This window comes from Verticillium nonalfalfae, assembly GCF_003724135.2.
Source record: "Verticillium nonalfalfae strain VnAa140/NRRL 66861 chromosome Unknown scaffold_152, whole genome shotgun sequence".
In the NCBI taxonomy this organism is placed as follows: domain Eukaryota; kingdom Fungi; phylum Ascomycota; class Sordariomycetes; order Glomerellales; family Plectosphaerellaceae; genus Verticillium; species Verticillium nonalfalfae.
In genome coordinates, this window is record NW_021167377.1 from 24970 (window position 1) to 42737 (window position 17768).

General features: G+C 53.6%; 4 protein-coding genes across 4 annotated transcripts; 2 read left to right on the plus strand and 2 right to left on the minus strand.

Moving 5' to 3' along the window:
* Positions 1-426: 426 nt before the first annotated feature.
* On the plus strand, positions 427-4197 carry D7B24_002266 (uncharacterized protein; the record flags this gene model as incomplete). Its single annotated transcript, XM_028636478.1, has 7 exons — positions 427-755; positions 816-1232; positions 1324-1583; positions 2505-2543; positions 3243-3430; positions 3477-3585; positions 3659-4197. 7 exons carry the CDS (start codon positions 427-429, stop codon positions 4195-4197), a joined length of 1881 nt encoding a protein of 626 aa, XP_028491345.1.
* A 2122-nt stretch (positions 4198-6319) lies between these two features.
* Positions 6320-8991, minus strand: D7B24_002267 (uncharacterized protein; the record flags this gene model as incomplete). Its single annotated transcript, XM_028636479.1, has 4 exons — positions 6320-6766; positions 6835-8164; positions 8224-8402; positions 8476-8991. 4 exons carry the CDS (start codon positions 8989-8991, stop codon positions 6320-6322), a joined length of 2472 nt encoding a protein of 823 aa, XP_028491346.1.
* A 1938-nt stretch (positions 8992-10929) lies between these two features.
* Positions 10930-11706, minus strand: TRAPPC3 (Trafficking protein particle complex subunit 3; the record flags this gene model as incomplete). The annotated part of the gene is made up of 4 exons (XM_028636480.1): positions 10930-11241; positions 11305-11527; positions 11606-11614; positions 11672-11706. 4 exons carry the CDS (start codon positions 11704-11706, stop codon positions 10930-10932), a joined length of 579 nt encoding a protein of 192 aa, XP_028491347.1.
* Positions 11707-12287: 581 nt separating this feature from the next.
* On the plus strand, positions 12288-13545 carry D7B24_002269 (uncharacterized protein; the record flags this gene model as incomplete). The annotated part of the gene is made up of 4 exons (XM_028636481.1): positions 12288-12425; positions 12497-12623; positions 12689-13444; positions 13496-13545. 4 exons carry the CDS (start codon positions 12288-12290, stop codon positions 13543-13545), a joined length of 1071 nt encoding a protein of 356 aa, XP_028491348.1.
* Between the last annotated feature and the right edge of the window lie 4223 nt (positions 13546-17768).

Consider the following 17768-nt stretch of genomic DNA (forward strand, 5'->3'; position numbering starts at 1 on the left):
ATCTGGCTAAAGAGTCCGTGGACCTTGAGACCATGATAGTTCTTATTGGGTCAAGGGGAATACTGTACACGCATCGGTGCAACCCGTGAAATGTTTCCCTCATGGCTGAGCCGGCTTGCATACCTCTTGTTACGGGCCTTGGATCTTGCGCCCGCAGGCCTGGAACCCATTGACCAGGCGGTTCAAGACTATACTTCCTTGCGGACTGTCCGCCTCCTTGAGACACAGATAGCGATGATAAAAAAGCACCCCGTGTGTTGATGATCTGATTGTCATCATATATAACAAGAGCTGTGCGAAGCCAACCTGGCGCATATTTCAAATTCACAGACAGGTGATTCAATCGAGCTGAGCATATAGCAGCTTGCCGCACAGATACATCCACTTTGCTGCTTCACCCTACCCTTTGGGCTTTTCATCCCAGCCATGCGTTTCCTCTCAAACGTGGGTGGCCTTTTGCTGGTCACAGCCGGAGCCCAGGCTTTCTTTGTTGTGCCTTGCTCTCGCCCAGTCGTGGTGCAGCGCGCAGACCCTATAGTCAACCCAGGCGTCCTAGCTAGTCATGTTCATACCATCATGGGCGGCAGTGCCTTCAACTTCACCATGGGCTATGATGACGCGGTATCCTCAGCATGCTCTACCTGCAAGGTTCGGCAGGATTTGAGTAACTACTGGACTCCAAATCTCTACTACGAGAGCGAGAATGGCAAGTTCGAGACAGTCAAGCAACTTGGTGGCATGCTCGTTTACTATCTGTAAGCACTAGCTCGTTCTCAAAAACGTGCACACTCAGAGGTTAACCGAGAATGTGACAGTCAGCGCTCTGACTCCAAAGACCCTGAGTACGAGAATGGCTTACTTGCGTTTCCCCCGGGTTTTCAGATGCTCGCTGGTGACCCCTCGCTCCGAAGCTTCGGGGATACCCTGGAGCAGCGAGCAATCTCCTATGTCTGCCTCGGCGTCAGCGGCCCGGAAACACACCAGTTCCCGTCCCAAAACTGCCCCTACGGCTTGCGAGTGCAGGTCATGTTCCCTTCGTGCTGGGACGGACATAATTTAGACTCGCCGAACCACAAGAGTCATATGGCCTACCCGAGCCTCGTTGATAATGGGGTTTGCCCAACAAGCCACCCCAAGCGCTTTATCACACTCTTCTACGAGGTCACTTTTCAGATCGATGATTTCAAGGACAGATGGTACAAGGATACTCCGCCCTTCGTCTACTCTAACGGGTATGTGTGTCCAGTCTTGACTCCGCGTACACCATTTTGGTTTTTCTACCTGGACAATTTATTGACTTTTTCTTCTTGTTTTTTGGAATAGCGACCCGACGGGTTACGGACTCCACGGTGACTTCGTGAACGGCTGGGATACGGATGTTCTTCAGAGTGCCATCGTCAACTGTACTGATGCATCTGGGTCCCTGGACAGATGCCCCTTGCTGCATCAATTCGAAGATGAAACGATGAAGGGCTGCAGAGTTCCTGTCCGCGTTGAGGAACAGGTTGATGGAATCCTAAACAGGCTGCCCGGTTGCAACCCAGTGCAGCGTGGGCCGGGCCGGGCCACGCAGCAGAGTAACTGTGGTGCCACTACCACTATCTCGCCTCCGCAGTGGCCGTATACCGACATGACGATTTCCCATCGCTTCAGGTATCGGGGATGCGCCCCTGACGCGTCAGGGAAAAGCAGAACTTTGAACGGCACTGACGTATCGAGTGATAATATGACCGTCGCACGCTGTGTCGAATACTGCGACGAAAGAGGCTTCAAGTACGCAGGGGTTGAGTATCGACGGGAGTGCTTCTGCGGGAACTTGGTTGACCACGACCGCGAGCCGAAAAAAGGCATTCTTGGTGTTTGCGAACTGCCCTGCACCGGGGATAACAATGAGGTTTGCGGCGGCTTTGGGGGTATTTCTCTTTATGAAAAGTGCAGTGCGGGTGCTGCTTGTAAGAATGCGGACTTGGTGTGAGCCAGCGTAGTTGACGACACTGCGAGGCATACGGGGCGAGGACCAGATCAAAGGTGGTCTAAATCGACCCCTGTCCATCACGTGTGAGCACCATATTCTTGCCTGGTATTATGGAGTTGTTATGTTTTCTATGATATGAAATATCGTTGTGACTGTCAGACGAGTTCGCAAACCATCCTCTCACGGGCGACCAAGCCACGCGAGCACAGAGTAACACCATGTTCCGAAGAAATCATTTCCCCCTTCCCCATGTATTGTACAGCAGCCAAAGGGCGCAGAAGTAGAGTGACGTCGAGTTGTACATAATCGTCGATTGAGCTTGTGAGAAGCAAGATTATTGGCTGGAAAGGGGTCAAGCGTTAGATAGTTGGCAAGAAACATGAGGAGATAGTCATGCTAGACTGACGGTGGCAGGAGGAATTCGCCCCAAGAGCTCGAGAGGAAAGATACAGCAGCCTGATGCACAAATGATTAGTATGCGTGAAGGATGAAGGATCAAATGAAGTCAAAGGTCTGACATACTCCAAAGACGACAACGCTGCGAACGATGGAAGCGTTTTCAGACGAAGTAAGCGCATCATAGGTTGACGCAAAATATCCCCTTGGCTGTCGCGAGCGCGAGCCGGGCTTCTCGGAAATGAACCTTTTAGGAGGCATTTTGGATATGTATGCGGGTATATCGGTGCGTAGTGAAGGATGGATTGCGAATGGGAGAAAGTGTCTTGTGATGGAGCTGGTGCACTTTCACGTGGCTGGTCGGCAGACGGGTCAAAATTTCTGGTTGGAGGACTTGGGGTCAGCTTCAAGACGACTCTCTTGTCATGTCTGCTTTTAGATTGGGTGATGTACCTATGCAGTAGTTATGTAAGCATATGTTCGCAGATGACCCACTCTCCCGCTCGATTCCGGCCTCTTCGAGACATCATTGCCACATTTGGCTTCTGTGGTGCATTGCGAGCAAGTAAAGCTATACGCATGTGCGCATGTTGCGCGCCTCGTGTTGGGGTGAGTCGTACTGAGTGGAATATTTTTGGTCATCGTTCCGGGTTCCCGCGGTTGGCTCTGAAAGTGAAGTATCACTGGGTTGATATCTTCGCTCCAGGCCTTCTCTTGCATCATTCCTACCGCAGTTCCGTTCGTATTTGCCTCCTCCAATTGGCTCTCGCGTTTGGGCGGCCCAAACCCGCGGGTGCTCTGTTGGCTGAATCTCTTTCAAACCAGCTGATCGATCCGCTTTTGAAAGGACGATCACGAACAAACCATAGAGGCCTGTCCTACTCTCCATACGGCGATGTCAGACCAACACCAGGCAGGAGCCGCTGGAGGATTCTTTCCTCCCGCATCTTTGCCCTCGCCCGCTCCCAGTACAGCTTCCAGTCGATCAACATCCTTACTGCCACACCCACGAGCTCGCCCGCTGCCATCAGGCTCTACCAAAGAAGCAACGGTGAGGAGGTATGTCGAGGAACGCATGACAGTCATCGCTCGACGCTATGTAAAGAAATTCAGTGCCCCAGACCCCGGCGACGGATTCGTGGGCTACGCAGGGTTCAGCGAGCTGTGCAAGGACCTACAAAGCATCATCGATGTTCTCTGGTTATCCGGAACACGTAAGGCAGCGCATCCCTTTAACATCGACATACGTCGGTGACTTGGCCTCTCAAGCACTGACATGCCATGCAGCAAGTTTGCAAATACCCTTTCTACTCAACGTGGCAAGCGAATTCACTAAGTACATTGTGTCGTTTCCTCCCTCGCCAAGGGCTACTTTTGCCATTGTGCGAAAACTTGACAAATGTTTTGCAAGTCTCTTGTGCGGGCAGGACATCGATACGAAAGAACCTCTGCCAGGTTTTGAGAACGGCCTTCGGGCTGGCATGACGACTACCGACATGGTGCGATGCCGGAGTCTCGTGGAACAATCTCGTATCCTTGTAATGGAGGTTCTCAGTTCTGATACGGAGGAGACTGACGATGGCGATCCTGATGATGGCGGGGAAAGTGACACTGACAACGATCGCGATACTCTTCCCATGGCGAATCTTGATACAGAGCAGGGTTCTACCGCCTGGGTCGAAGACGATGAAGCCCGGTTGAGCATGGATGTCGTTCGCGTGTACGAAAATACCATCGTGCAGCTTGGCAATCGGCTAGGTGATACCCTTGGCGGCAAGATTCAAATTGGCATTGGCGCGGAAGACCACTCCAGGCCGGATAGCTGAGCTTCTATAGTCTGGTTTCATGACTGAATTCCTAACTCGGGCTCCAGCTTGTGCTGCCGAAGTTACGGTGTGATATCATGCAACCAGTTCTGGCAGCTGCGAATCGTGGTGAAGGACCTCGACATGATCGTCGAGCAATTTCTCCGGCGCTGCTCGGTCCCGTGCGTATTCGTTGATCCTTTGGTGTATGCCTTGAGCACATAACTACTCGCATATGGGTACCTTGATTCCGGCTGTCTAACCGGCTCAAACAACTGCGTTTCGTGGGTCACGGGGAAGGAAGTTACCTCCTTCGCGGCGTGGCAGGCAGTTACAGCAGGAGCAAGATATGACCCTGCCAGCTCCCACTTTTTGTCTTCTCTTTTCCCCTTCATCCTCTTCAAGAGAGCACATTCTCGTCATATGACACTTGGTTTCCGGGCCGATCTTCGCGCTTCATTTCATGTCACGTCCCCTGTCTCCGTACCAAGCCTGTGTCTCCCACACACGACGCTAAAGCTCCGTGAGTTCTCTTAACATCAAGGAACCGAGGCCATGCCTAGGAAGAACTGCAGAGCGGCGGATACAGGCGGTGCTGGCATACACATGTCATTTCTAAGCTCGGAGAATGAAGCAGGCGATGCTGGCGACGACATTGTCCCGGCCTATTTCATAGATCCATCCCCAACGCTGGACGTGGAAGGCGAGGTATGGGCAACCTGTGCTTCGGTCCCAAAAGCCATACAGGACAGCCATGCCAAGCGCAGATTGCCGGGAGGTCTCCAGCAACAACACACATTCACATTGGAGGAGCATGTCGAGCTTGAATCCAATTTTGAGGATCAATGGATCATGATTGCTTGGCGTAATATTACAGATGGAAGCCTGGTGGCCCATACGACTGACAAGACACAAAATCAGCTTCTCGTGCTTGGCGCTTTACAAAATACTTTATGCATGCCTCAGCAGGTTGTGGCAGCCACCCTAGCCCCATCGTCCGCTGCGAAAGCCCTGCCACCTAGACACAGAGCCTACGACGACGAATTCTCACCCGCCGCTAGACAAAGACCAATTCAAGTAACTCCAAAATTTGCCTTGGCTCGACAACATCGCGTTGGCTCGGACAGCGCAGGGCCCCCTAGCATTGCCGTGGCCAATCTTCGTGCAGTACAGCAGCCGACCTTCCTATGCCCGCACCAAACACATACCCAGCAACATTTGAGTGTCGAGGCAAATAATAAACGGGATCGGCTGCCCTTGCGGGCGCGAAGTCTCAACGATCAAAGTGTTGAGGTCCTAAGTCAGGGAAAGACTAGAAAAGTATGAAAACCAGACCGCGTCACATACCGACCCAAGGGACGAATGGCGCCGACCCGCCTGCTTCATCGCAACAGGTGTATGGTTGAGGAGGAACAAGAGACTTTACGGATCACACACACCTTGCTCGGCCAGATAGTGTCACATTGGACGAGAGCATGACTAGCTCGTACAGCAACATCTGAATTCATATTAAACTCCAAGAATCGTTACCCTCGGGACTCCGAAATCATGTCGTACAGTCCGTCCTTTCGTGCCGTCCTGTGGCAACGTCAGGAACTCCAGACCTTCGACGCTCTAACAGTACACAGGTAGGCAGTTCCCCAGAAGATATCCACGTGCCCAACAACCGACCGATTTTTGAAACTGTCCCCGACTGCCCAATTAATACTTTGCCCCATCAGTAAACTTTGACAGCAAGCCGCGTTCCTACGGACACATTCGTGCTTGAACGTGCCCCCTTCTCGTCATCCTGTATGCGCGTTTATTGTAATGTGCTGGTCGCTCACCCCGAAAAAGAACAATGAAAGAGAAGCATAACAAGCCACACAACACCAGCCACAGACCAATTGAAGCCTCAGCGCCATCGCCCTGAACATGTAGCCTTGTGGTATCCCGGAGCACCGCAAGAAAGGAAACATAACTGTAATGCATCACAACATGATGTCAGAAAGCCACGAGATCGCCTAGGTAGGCCGCGTCTCCTGGTTTGGAGATGCTATTTGCCGCGCCTGCTGCGTAGTCGTGTCATCCAAACTCAGTTCTCGCAACATGAACGCTGTCGAGGCAGGATGGGTTCCAAATCAACGATAGCGTCATCCGTCACTTATTCGGCTCCAATTTCTCCGCCTTCCATACCGAACGAGCCGGCGTTAAAATCAAACCCTTGATTATCTCCGTCTTCATGGAGGAAAGAATCAAAGTCGAAGTCGTTCAGAACATCATTCGACACGAGAGGGTTGGCAAAGTCCATGGTGCCAAAATTCATCATGTCTGCTGAATTATCCATGCCGCCGAAGGATCCATTTTGAGATGCATCTGGCTGAGGCTGGGGAGGAGCTGAAGCTGCAGGCGGTGCCACAGGAGCGGCGGGAGGTGCTTGCCCGTTTGATGCTCCAGCGGCCGTCGTGCTGGGACCTGCCTTGTTGAAGCCAGCAGCATTGACGGGTGTCATAGGAGTAGCTGGCGTCGGTGGCTCTGCTTCTGCAGCACCGTCGGCAGCAGGCGTGGTGCCTGCGTTAAGGTTCGAGTTCGACTTCTTGTTTGTGGCAGCCTGTGTTCGCACATCGATTAGTTCTTTTCTTCTAGTGGCGTTTGTGCGTAGTTCACGGCGATGCTCACCTTGCTCTTCGCATTCTTTGTGTCCTTCTTCTTCGGGGCAGCCTTGTTTGTTTGTGACGGCGTTGGTGGCGCTGCCGCAGGCTGTTGTGGCGAAGAGGTGTTCGTCCTGTTCGTATTCGGTCCTGGAGCCGAAGGGGGTGGCATGGCCCGTTGTTGCGGGGTGCCCTGGATTGGGCCTGGAGGAACCATCTGGCCATTGGGCGCTGCTTGCCACTGCCCCGCAGGATTTCCACCTGGTGCACCTTGCTGCTGCTGTCTAGCAGCCATCATCTGCTGTGGGTTCATCTGTGGCCCGTTAAAGGGCTGGCCTGGATGGCCATTGTGTGGGCGCATGCCATTCATATGTGCTCCGGGAACCATGTTGCCGCCAATGTTCGCCATGTCTTTGCTGAAAAAGTTTGGTGCCATAGAAGGATCCATGGAATTGGGCATAAAGTTCATCGTGCTAGGAGAGCCGCGAGATTGGGCGCCCTCGGGCAATGGGGAAGGAATTCCAGCGTTGTTCATCTGTGGCGTACCTCGCTTCATCTGGTCGGAAGGGATCGGAGAGGCGCCGGTTCTGCCACCTTGGGGTGAAGTCTCTGGGAAGGGCTGACCGTTCGGACCAGTCGGAGCGCCAGGGCCGCCAGGACCTGTAGCACCATCGCCACGAGGCATGCCGCCCATATTGTCTTGTTCTTGCCGAGCCATCATGAGTCTCTTCTTATTCTGTTGCTCGAGAAGCATTAGCTGCATTTGATAGTCTTGCAGAGCGTGGTTACTTCCACCGCCAGCTTGGGGACCACCGGGACCAGGTCGCATGCCACCTGGTCCCATTTCCCCCGCATTGTAGTATGCTGTCAGAGCAGCGGCTTGCTCAGGATTCTGCGGCATCATGGGCGATCCCTGCGCCTGAGGACCTCCTGGTGCATTAGGCATCTGCTTGTTGGGCATCTGGCTTGCTTGATGCTGTTGCAGATTTTGAGCATAGGTGGCAATGGATTTTGCCTGTACAGCTGGGGGTTGGTTTGAGAAGGTGTTGAACTGCTGAGGGGTCAGCTGAGCTGGGTTAATGCCGTTGCTTAGAAGCATTTGCGTGGCTTGTGCTGCGTGCTGGGCGTTCCCCACCTGCTGCTGGCCCGGCATGCCCTGTTGTGGTCTTCCGTTGGGCATCATCCCAGGCTGGTTAGGGTTGAAAGGGGCGCCGTCCAGGCGAGGTCGTTTGGAGGGTGAGGGAGCGTTTTCCGAGGAACCGGGAGACGCAGGTCGTGGGCGGTTACCATCCATATCCGAGGGGTCCCTCTGCATCTGATTCTGCTTTGCCTGGTGAAGCATCTGCATAGCTTGAGGACTTGATAAAGGGTGCTGTCAGCTAGCTGTGCATGCATGAAGGAATTTTCCACGACTCACTTGTTTTGATTGTTGGCCATGGCTGTTCGCGCAAGGTTACCCTGTTTCATGCCCATGGCCATACCCCCATTTTGCATACTCCGCATCATCTGGGCCTGGTATTGCTGCTGGGCGAGACCGTCGGGGCGCATTTGACGAAGTAGTTCTTGTTGCTGATTCTGGCGCAAGCGTGACTGTTGCTGTGAGGCGTGTCAGCATCCGGACGGAGATTTCGGATTCGCAAAGAAGACAAGACAAAAACACATGACTCACTTGTGTATGGCTGACATATTGGTTGACTGGCCCGTTACCGCCTTTGGCGCGTTGCGCGTGGAAAATATCCCAGAAGAGACAGAACCATTCATAGAGAAATGACGTCTCGGATGCAGGCATCGGCAACTTGGGCGCGGGCAGGTTGTCCGGCAGCTTGTCCATGTCATCCTTGGAGTCGGTATCCATGGGGTCGTCACCAAGACCGTTGCCGAGGACATTGCCGTTCTCATCCCTACGACGATTGGGACTGTCCTTATGCACATTGACCTGCGCATCGCTGCCGAGAAGCGCACGAGCACAATCGTACATATTGTTCCTGATGAAGTACTCATAGATGTAAGTGTTGAGAAGTGTTCGCTGGCTCTCAGTGGGAGCTAGTACTGGTCGCGGAGCAGGCCCGGGGCCAGGGCCAGGAACGGCCTGGGGAGGGGCGACACCATTGTTCATCATCGGCATGGGTGCACCGACAGGGCCACCCATGGCGTTCATGTTGGGAACGTTCGGGTTTACGTTCATGGTGATGGAATCGCGTCACAGACAATTGTCTGCGAGACAAGGTGGGAGTGGAACGGATGGTTGGCGATGTAGGCGTCGTGCGTGATAAAGTTCGTCGGTTTAGTTGGAAAGGGACAGCGACCTTGGGGTGCTCGATTAGCAAATCTCGCCGTGAGCGGTGACCAAAAAGGTTGCAAGTTTGGTCCAAGTCAATGGTTCGATGGCTTGATGTTGAGTTGAGTTTGTAGCGTTCTCTCCGTGGGAGACGCGGAGCGCTAGCAGCCTCTCCTGGCGCGGGACGTGTCGGGGGGCGACAGAGGCCACCGGACGAAGAGCAAGCCTGAGGTAGAGGGACAATCAGAAGCAGCGGCGAAGGCACTGCTGGACGTGCGGAAAGTGAATAGAGATTGAGTTGGATGGACGGGGTTGAGGTGCGCAAGTGTGGAAGGCGCTGGAATAGTTGCGAGGCGGGCGCGGCAGGAGGCGTGGACGTGATATGGCAGTGGTGACACGCTGGTTTGGCGTGCCGCTCGCGGTAGTAGGGTGTTTTACGGGGCTCGCTTAGTTGGTCTCGCGGATGCAGCGCAGTGGCTCATTCGCAACACGAAACTGGCGAGGCGATGCGACAGAATCGAGTGGCCAAGCGAAAGAATTGGATGCATCAAAAGGCGACCATGGGTAGGCGACACAGGTAAGGTCGTAGCTGGAGAAAGAGAGGGGGTGCGCTCTGTATGGGTGGAGGGGGGGCGCCAGCAGGACGAGTCGATGAAGGAGAAGGGAGTCGCTAGTGAAGAGGGAAAGGATGGGGTTGGGATTTTCCCAATTTTCGTTAGCAGCCAAGTCGAAAGCTAGACAAGGCAGGACAGGGGCACTTAGGTGAATCTGGGCATGGGGAGCTCTTGGGGGACACCCGTAGACCTGGGTGGCAGGCCCGAGAACAGCGACGAGACTTCCAGTTGCGGGTAGCGCTGAGCACGTCTGCGCATTTATGGGCACGTGTGAGCCTGAGGCATACATTTGAAATCATGCCGTCCTGTTGGCCAGCTTGTATAGATAGGTAAGGTACCTACCTCATGTTAAGAATGAGTAGAGTTACGGACGCACTGGGGGAAAGTTGCACCGTGCAGCGTGAACCGAAAAATGCTTGCGTCGCTGTCATATCTGTCGAAGGGCCTTCCGTACCTTAATCTCTTTTAATAGTCGCTAAGTGTGATAGTTGAGACGTATTCTATATCATCAAGAAGTTCACACAATGCCCCACCTGAGCTGTCCTCCGGATGCCAAGCGTGGCTAGTGGGACGAGAAACTCCTTACAGGTAGGTAGGCGCCTCTCTTGCAGAAGGGCAACCCGGCGCCGGCCCGGACTTGTCCAGCACCTGGAGCTCTGCCCCGGCATAGGGCCGCCCACGCGATCATTCAGCGGTAAGTATTGCATGATGGCGATATCAGGTCGTCTTGTTCTATGCTTGGAGCACTCATCCCCATTCCGGCCATGATAGGAGATATCAAGCAACAATTCAGGTTGGCATTACCAACCGACTCGTGTGGCAGAGCCAAACTTAACCCACCAATCTCAAAATTGAATCCAGTACAGCCTTGTCCGGGTGCTTCGCCTGTCCGAATCGCCAATGCCATTCTTACGTTTCGAGCTCAGACGCGCACTCCTAAGCCTGCGCTTGAGCGACCGCTTCTTAGCAACAGAGTGATGTATGGTACCAAGAACCAGGCCTTGACTTGCCAGGCCTGCTTTCAAGTCCTCCGCTGCCTGCATGTATGGTTCATTAGCCGGATTGATGCTTCAATCTCCACTCATTGTGCCGATCGTGTGAGGTGATCCGAGTGTGCGAGGTCAGCCTGGAAACTTGGAAAAACCGACTGCTTTGCAATTCGCTACGCCATTATGAATTGCTCATGCCGAACAGTAATTGAGGCGCAGCATATCTCGGAACTGGGGGCTACTCAATCGTCCTCCGGGGGCAGTTCATCGTCAATATATCGTATCAACGAAACCCTCATTTCCGTTGTATCGTTACCCCGAAGTACATCGCTGATGAAGTGGGCCTCGACTTGTATCTGCACCATTTCAAGTGCCCCTCGAAGTACTCCGCAAAATAGGTTGGAATACCAAAGCTCATCCTGTGCCCGAGTGTCATCTGGCAGCTCGACAAAGTCGGCTAGAGGGTTCTCATCAAACACGAGGGAGAACTGTTTGTTATCTGTCGTCCAATTGGTAACTTGCGGTGTAATGTTGAGGAAGATTTTGAATCCAACCTAGTGTTGATGTCTCGTCAGTAAAAGAGGGGGATGGGCTGGGATTGGCCTTCATGAACGCACTCTCGCAATCGCATCCGCAGTCTCTCGAAAATTGGAACACCTCTTCATAGTGTTTGATTTTGCTAGGTAGTCCTCGATCAGGCGCAACCCAATGTTATAGCCCATTTTATCTAGCTGCTTATTGACCTCGACATAGTCACTGTCGAAGTCCTTGCACAGCTGGGCAACTATGGTACCGTAAGTGAGTGTAACAAGCTCGGCGTTGACTTTGTCGACTCGAGTCCTGGGGGGCCGACCCGAGGTTAGGACTGGAAACGCATTGGTAGAGGATCGTTTTAGCGAGAAGGAACTTGGTGCTTACTTCCATATCCTACGTGTGTTAATACCGAGATCATGGGCACGCAGATCCCTGGGACAGGCCACTTACTCCTCACCGAGCCGAGTAGCCTTGTTTGCGGACATCGCCAATCAAGGGTACAGTAGGGGGGCTTGGCCTCGACGCTGCAGCTCAGAATGCGTTGACTACCTCGGGAGGTATTACGTGAAGTCTCCGCCGGCTGTGCGAGGAGCTCGCGTCAGGTGATTGTTGCCGGACGCGGTTGGGTGTGAACTGGTGGAAAATGGCAATTTCGTGCGCGAAACAATAGCTACATTGCCTGTTACGACTCGAGGTTGTTGTGATACATTGCAGTCGCTCGTGGGTGGCAGGCCCGACGGTTCCTGACTGTCAACTGGGCCCACGCTGCAGCCCCGACGGACGCATCATATGTATCTAACTGGGCTATCTCATTTAACGAAAAGTCGACCCACCACGAACACGTCTCGTCGCGCCAATATGGTAGTACATCCATCCTTTGCGAGTTTCGGTTTAGGACCAGGTACCCTAAGTTCTGCATTTCGTACCTTCCAACACGCGCTGTATCAACAGTTGACTGGCGGCACATCCCAAGCGTCCGACTGTCCACGAGCCCACCTACAGCACACGTTAATCACTCGCTCGAAATAACACTACGAAATCACCCGATTCGACTGACCAGCTTCACATGTCGGCCGAAAAGCGACCCGCCTCCGACGAGCCAGGCCCCAGGCAGGCGCTGGTCAAGAGACAAAATGTTGGAACATCTTCAGGAGCCCTCGCAAGGCTCAATGCCTCTGCAAACGGCAGTGCTCTTGTTAAGACTGTGAGTCGCTATGGTTTTCGTGTATACGTAATGATGATTGTTGTTATTATGCTTACACATCTTCTCTGTAGGCTCCTCGAACCAGTGGGCTGCAAGCGCCGGTGATGGAGCTGTCTGGCCATTCTGGTGAGGTCTTCGCAGCCAAGTTTGATCCTACTGGGAACTTCATCGCTTCAGGATCCATGGACAGAAGTATATGTAAGCTTTCACTGACATTCGTCGCAGTTGCATTCATAACAATATCGCTGACTTGGTGGACATAGTGCTGTGGAGAACATATGGCGATTGCGAGAATTACGGTATCCTCAAAGGGCACAGCGGTGCCGTTTTAGACCTCCAGTGGTCGAGAGACTCGCGAATTCTTTTTTCGGCCTCGGCCGACATGCATTTGGCCAGCTGGGATCTCGACAATGGCACACGGATACGGCGCTATGTCGGTCATGAGGAGGTCATTAATGCTATGGACATCAGCAGGCGAGGCGACGAGGTGCTCATCAGTGGCAGCGATGACGGGTCAATCGGGCTCTGGGATCCTCGAACCAAACATGCGGCGGACTACATACAAACGGATTTTCCTGTGACGGCAGTCGCCATATCGGAAGCTGGCAATGAAGTCTACTCTGGCGGTATCGATAACGACATCAAGGTGTGGGACTTACGAAAGAAAGCCGTTGTGTATTCCATGCTCGGCCATCAAGACACCATCACTTCATTGAGGGTATCCCCTGATTCACAGTCGCTCCTGTCCTATGCCATGGACTCCACTGCAAGAACATGGGACATCCGCCCCTTTGCACCAACAGAACGCCACATTCGGACGTTCGATGGCGCCTCTATGGGCTTAGAGAAGAACCTGGTTCGCGCAAGTTGGGACTCAGCTGGCAAACACGTGGCCGTGGGCTCCGGGGACGGCACTGTCACCATCTGGTCCAATGAGTCCGGGAAATTGGCGTACAAGCTTCCTGGACACAAAGGCACTGTTAACTGTGCCGAATTTGCACCAGGATCTGAACCAATTCGTAAGTGTTGGGTCGGTGGTTGTTTCTTGTCCAATCTAACAAGACAAATAGTTCTCTCGGCGTCTTCTGATCGCAATGTGCTTCTGGGCGAGCTACGATGAATCACTTACACTCTACACACTGAGACATGGCAAACCACACAGAGCCTTCGATGTACTAGATCGGTGGTTTATTCGGAATTACAGCAGGAATGCAGAGAGGCTCATCGCAGTATGGCTACCGTCTCGCTGTCTTGAAGAGATCAAACCATGCCCTGGCTACCCTCTCGGCTTCAGATCCAGGCGAAAGAGGGCATGTGCGCTTGCGACCCTCTGGGCCTTCTTAAGCGATGAAAGGGGCCTGGCCAGGGACGAAAATGAAGGCATGAGCCGTTCAAAAAATTGATTATGTGAGGGAGACTAGCCACTCACCATATTCTAGTCGATACACATTTGGACACGCTGAAACGTTATGTTCCTCGGATGTCTATGAGATGTTGTGTGACGGTTTCCGGGCTGCGCGCACAGGCAGGCGCTTGACTGCAACTACGCACTTGAGAGATGATGCTGGCGTTACTATATCAGACAGTTCAAAGACAATAACAGGGCCGTCCTTATTGGTTGATCCTTCATCGTGCCAGTAGCTCACCACAGCCTTCATTATCTATATGTAGGTTATGCGCAGGTCTCACAAGTAACTCATTAAAGTCGCTCCTGTTAATGGTGTGTGGTGTATTTGGATGGAAGCAGCCTGTCAATGAACAAGTCGCGCCGCATTTCTTTACATTGGGCTTCACAAGCTGCTACCGACATTCAGAACAGTTGACGATGATTGTTTCAATGTCTTGAGAAAGCATCCCAAAAGGGCAGATTACTTGAGGCAAAATGATGAAGAGGAAGGAATGCAAGGTACAGAAGAGAGTTCCATTTTGAACTACCAAGGAGACAACGATTGGGTGACGTTCCAATCTAGGTAGGCATCTTAGTGCTGTTTTGTGCTTCAGCTATTGATTCAGGGCCAATCAGCCGATCGCCAAAGCCGCGTGGGGTCTCGAACAAGGAGGGGGTTCACACGAAATCCGACACCTGATCTGCCCCATCACCAAACCCCGTGCCCCTGCGTGTCCAGGCGGCAGTCGGACAGCATCATACGTGTCGGAGGACAGGCAAAGTATGACATGGTCAGTGGCAATGAGTGTCACTTCGGTCGATAAAGCGTACTGTCTGGGAGCCTTTGGGGTCTTTGGCCCCTGACGCGTCTCGTCTGAATGGACGGAACATAACCCTGCGACGCAGCGATCGCGTTACATTTCCACACCCCTCGTCCTAGTTGGCATCCCCTCCCTTCACCCGTCCCTTCCAAGAATCCCGTACCCATAGCACAATCCTTGGTGCAAGGCCGACATGTTCTTTGACCTGACACCATCCGATCCATTCCCCCCATACCAACAACATATTTGCCCCTAGCTGTCTCGATCCGCGCCCCTCGCCTAATATTGATCAAGCATGCCTCTTCCCACCTCCCCGAGGCCCAACTTAGGCAAACTTCTCTTTTCGGGTGGTGTCACAGATCCGCAAGACTGGCTATTGTCCGAGTACTTCTGTTCGTCAAGAGAAACTTTCGTTGAAGTAGGTACCAGCGATCAATGTCGTGGCTCACGAATATACACTTGCAGAAGGCAGGCACTGACTGACCGACATCTCTTAGCGACAACGATCCTCCCGACTAGCAACAGTTACTATCTAGCGTCTCAGTGCGCTGTTTTGCCCTGCAATAGGAATCATCACCTCACACTCAGCAACGACCCATGTTGCAGGCCATGAACAAAGTAACTGCATAGATCGCCCTCTCTCTTGTCTGACGACACCAGCCGATGGATCGCCTGGATCCGGGGCGCGCTGCGGGTTATGGGGAGACCGAACAGCGGACTGTTGGGTTGCACGAGGCTGGTGGATCTGCAGTCGCGAACGAAATGGAACAGGCCTCCTCATGGCGCCTAGGTCCGCTTTCAGTACGGCGCCCACAACCTTTCACAAGACGATCAGCCGATGACAATGCACCCATCACGAGCCTCAGTAACGATACTGGCGAAGCCGGTGACAGCCCCAAGACTCCACGATTCAATCTCGGCTTCAGCCTACCACCACTTCGAATCGACAGAAGTGAGGGAAATGGTCAGGGCATCTCTCCTCGATTCATTCAGCAATATGTGATACCGACTGCTGCGTCTCGAGCAGGCGAAATCAGGCACTCTCATCCGATGCGATCAAGTGCGCCGATGTCGCCGGTTCATTTGGCTGGAAATAGATGGCCCGACGCGCGTGGGTCGGGCAGCTACGCACATGAATCGAGAGCTCTAGAAGGAGGGAACCAACAACATCGACACTCCAGACAACCGGGACGAGGGACGTGGCTGGGGCTTAGGCAGCCCGGCCATGCTGGCACTCGACCGAAACGCTTTTTGTTCTGTTTGCCGTGGACCGCCTCACAACGTGCTCGGTCCCTGGCTGTGCAGTGCTTCGTCTCAGGGTGTCTGGTTCTCATGACTCTGACTGTTTGTAAGTTGTCTTGCTAGTTAACACTAGTCTCCCGTGTGTGGTAGCGCCGAGTAACGCGATCTAACGCAAGATTCAAATAGATCTGGCCTTGACTGTGTCTAGAAAGATCCAGCAGAGCGAGTTCACGGTACTTCTCATATTAATGATCCTCTTTGCCGCCGTCTTTTTCAGTCACAGAGTGGTCCGCCTCTGCCTGCTAGTGTATCGGCCGCAGCCAGAGCAGCCAGTGGCTCACGAAGCGCAACATCTCGGGATCTTCGCGGTGCCGGAAGAGCCGATTCGAGTAGTCCTGGCACGGGATGAAGAAGAGGGATCCGAAGTTGGACAGCAAGCCGCCAAGAAACCAAAGCCGCCTCCGTACGGTGCCTGGCGGCAGAGTGTGGTAAGAATCGGCACCTCCCTTGTCGTCCGCTCTGGCACATGATGAAGTGGATCACTGACGAGAAGATATAATTAAGCGAGTCGACCCTGATCGCATTTACTGGCAGCGTAACCCGAACGCGGTACCGAATGAGCCACTACCTGCTCGAGGCGACTCAAGAACGACAGAGATGGGGAATCCAGGCCCTTCTCGACCGCCCTCATATGCTTCGGAGGATGGAGTTGACTATGTTGTGGAGGCTAGGCCTCGCTCCATAGCACCTGCCGCAATGATGGAAATGCCCACGCCTCTGCCCGTCCACCCCTCGGAAGTGGGGCGGCTGCATGGAGGGCAAGCTCCATGGTGAGTGTACGATTGGAATCGGGTTGTTGCATACACCTTAAGGTACCTTAGCTGCAATGCATGTATGATTCGATGTTGTTGTCATACAAAGGCTGGTTCGATGTCAGCTTGAGCTCGGTAAAAGGTCAGGTACGTGGAACAGTACCGTGAACTCCGTAGGAGCCACTGAGTGCTTGGACAGTCAGATACAACATGCCTGTTGAAGCTATATCACGTGTCGCAAACGTGATGGTGGAGTGGTTACCCACCCCACAACCATGTCGAGTCGAAGCGACCCCTCCCCCCGGTCCCGGGGCAGGCGCACGGTGCCTGGCCCTCATACGCCAGTCACAGGAGAGCACCAGGAACGAGGTGTCCACCACGATGGATCTGTGCCTCTCCTCTTTTGGACCTTGGGGCACCCGGCCTGTGGTCTGCGTCTCCTCACTCGCCCACGCCCTTCTCGCTCCCCTTTCCGTTTCCGCTTCCACCAAACATCGTCACTTTCTTGAAAAATTTTCCACTCGAGAACCCCTCTCGGGCTGCTGGTGGTGAGAAGATTGGAAGGTTGTCGTCGTCGACGGTTGTTGCTGGACTCAGGAGAACACTACTTTCCGCTCATCGAAGAAAACGATACCCCCCCGCCGTCCCCCATTCCTTGTACGATTTTCCAGCAATCCGCCACTTTACTCGCAAACCAAGGTAAGCTGTCTTCCCTTCATCTTCTTGCTCGTCAATTGCTTTCGCACGACGGAGGCCGTGTACACCCCCTCCCTTATCCGCATGTCCCGTCTCCCCTCCGCTCTCCTCCGCCCCCTCCGCTCCCCCGGCCGAGGCTGTGTACCCTATCACGCATCACGTACCACCACCACCGCAAACTACCACCACGGCCAGTTGCAACTGCAGCATACTTGCGCTTGCCTCCCAACGCCAGAGATGGGCGGCACAGGCACTCCACCGCTGAGATCCTTCGGAGCTCCTTGATATTGTTGCCCCCTTCTCGAGTCCGCCTACGAAACTAGAAAATTACGGTCGCCTAATTTCGCTTGCGAGTGCGTCGCATCGCATTGGAGAGCAGCGCCCT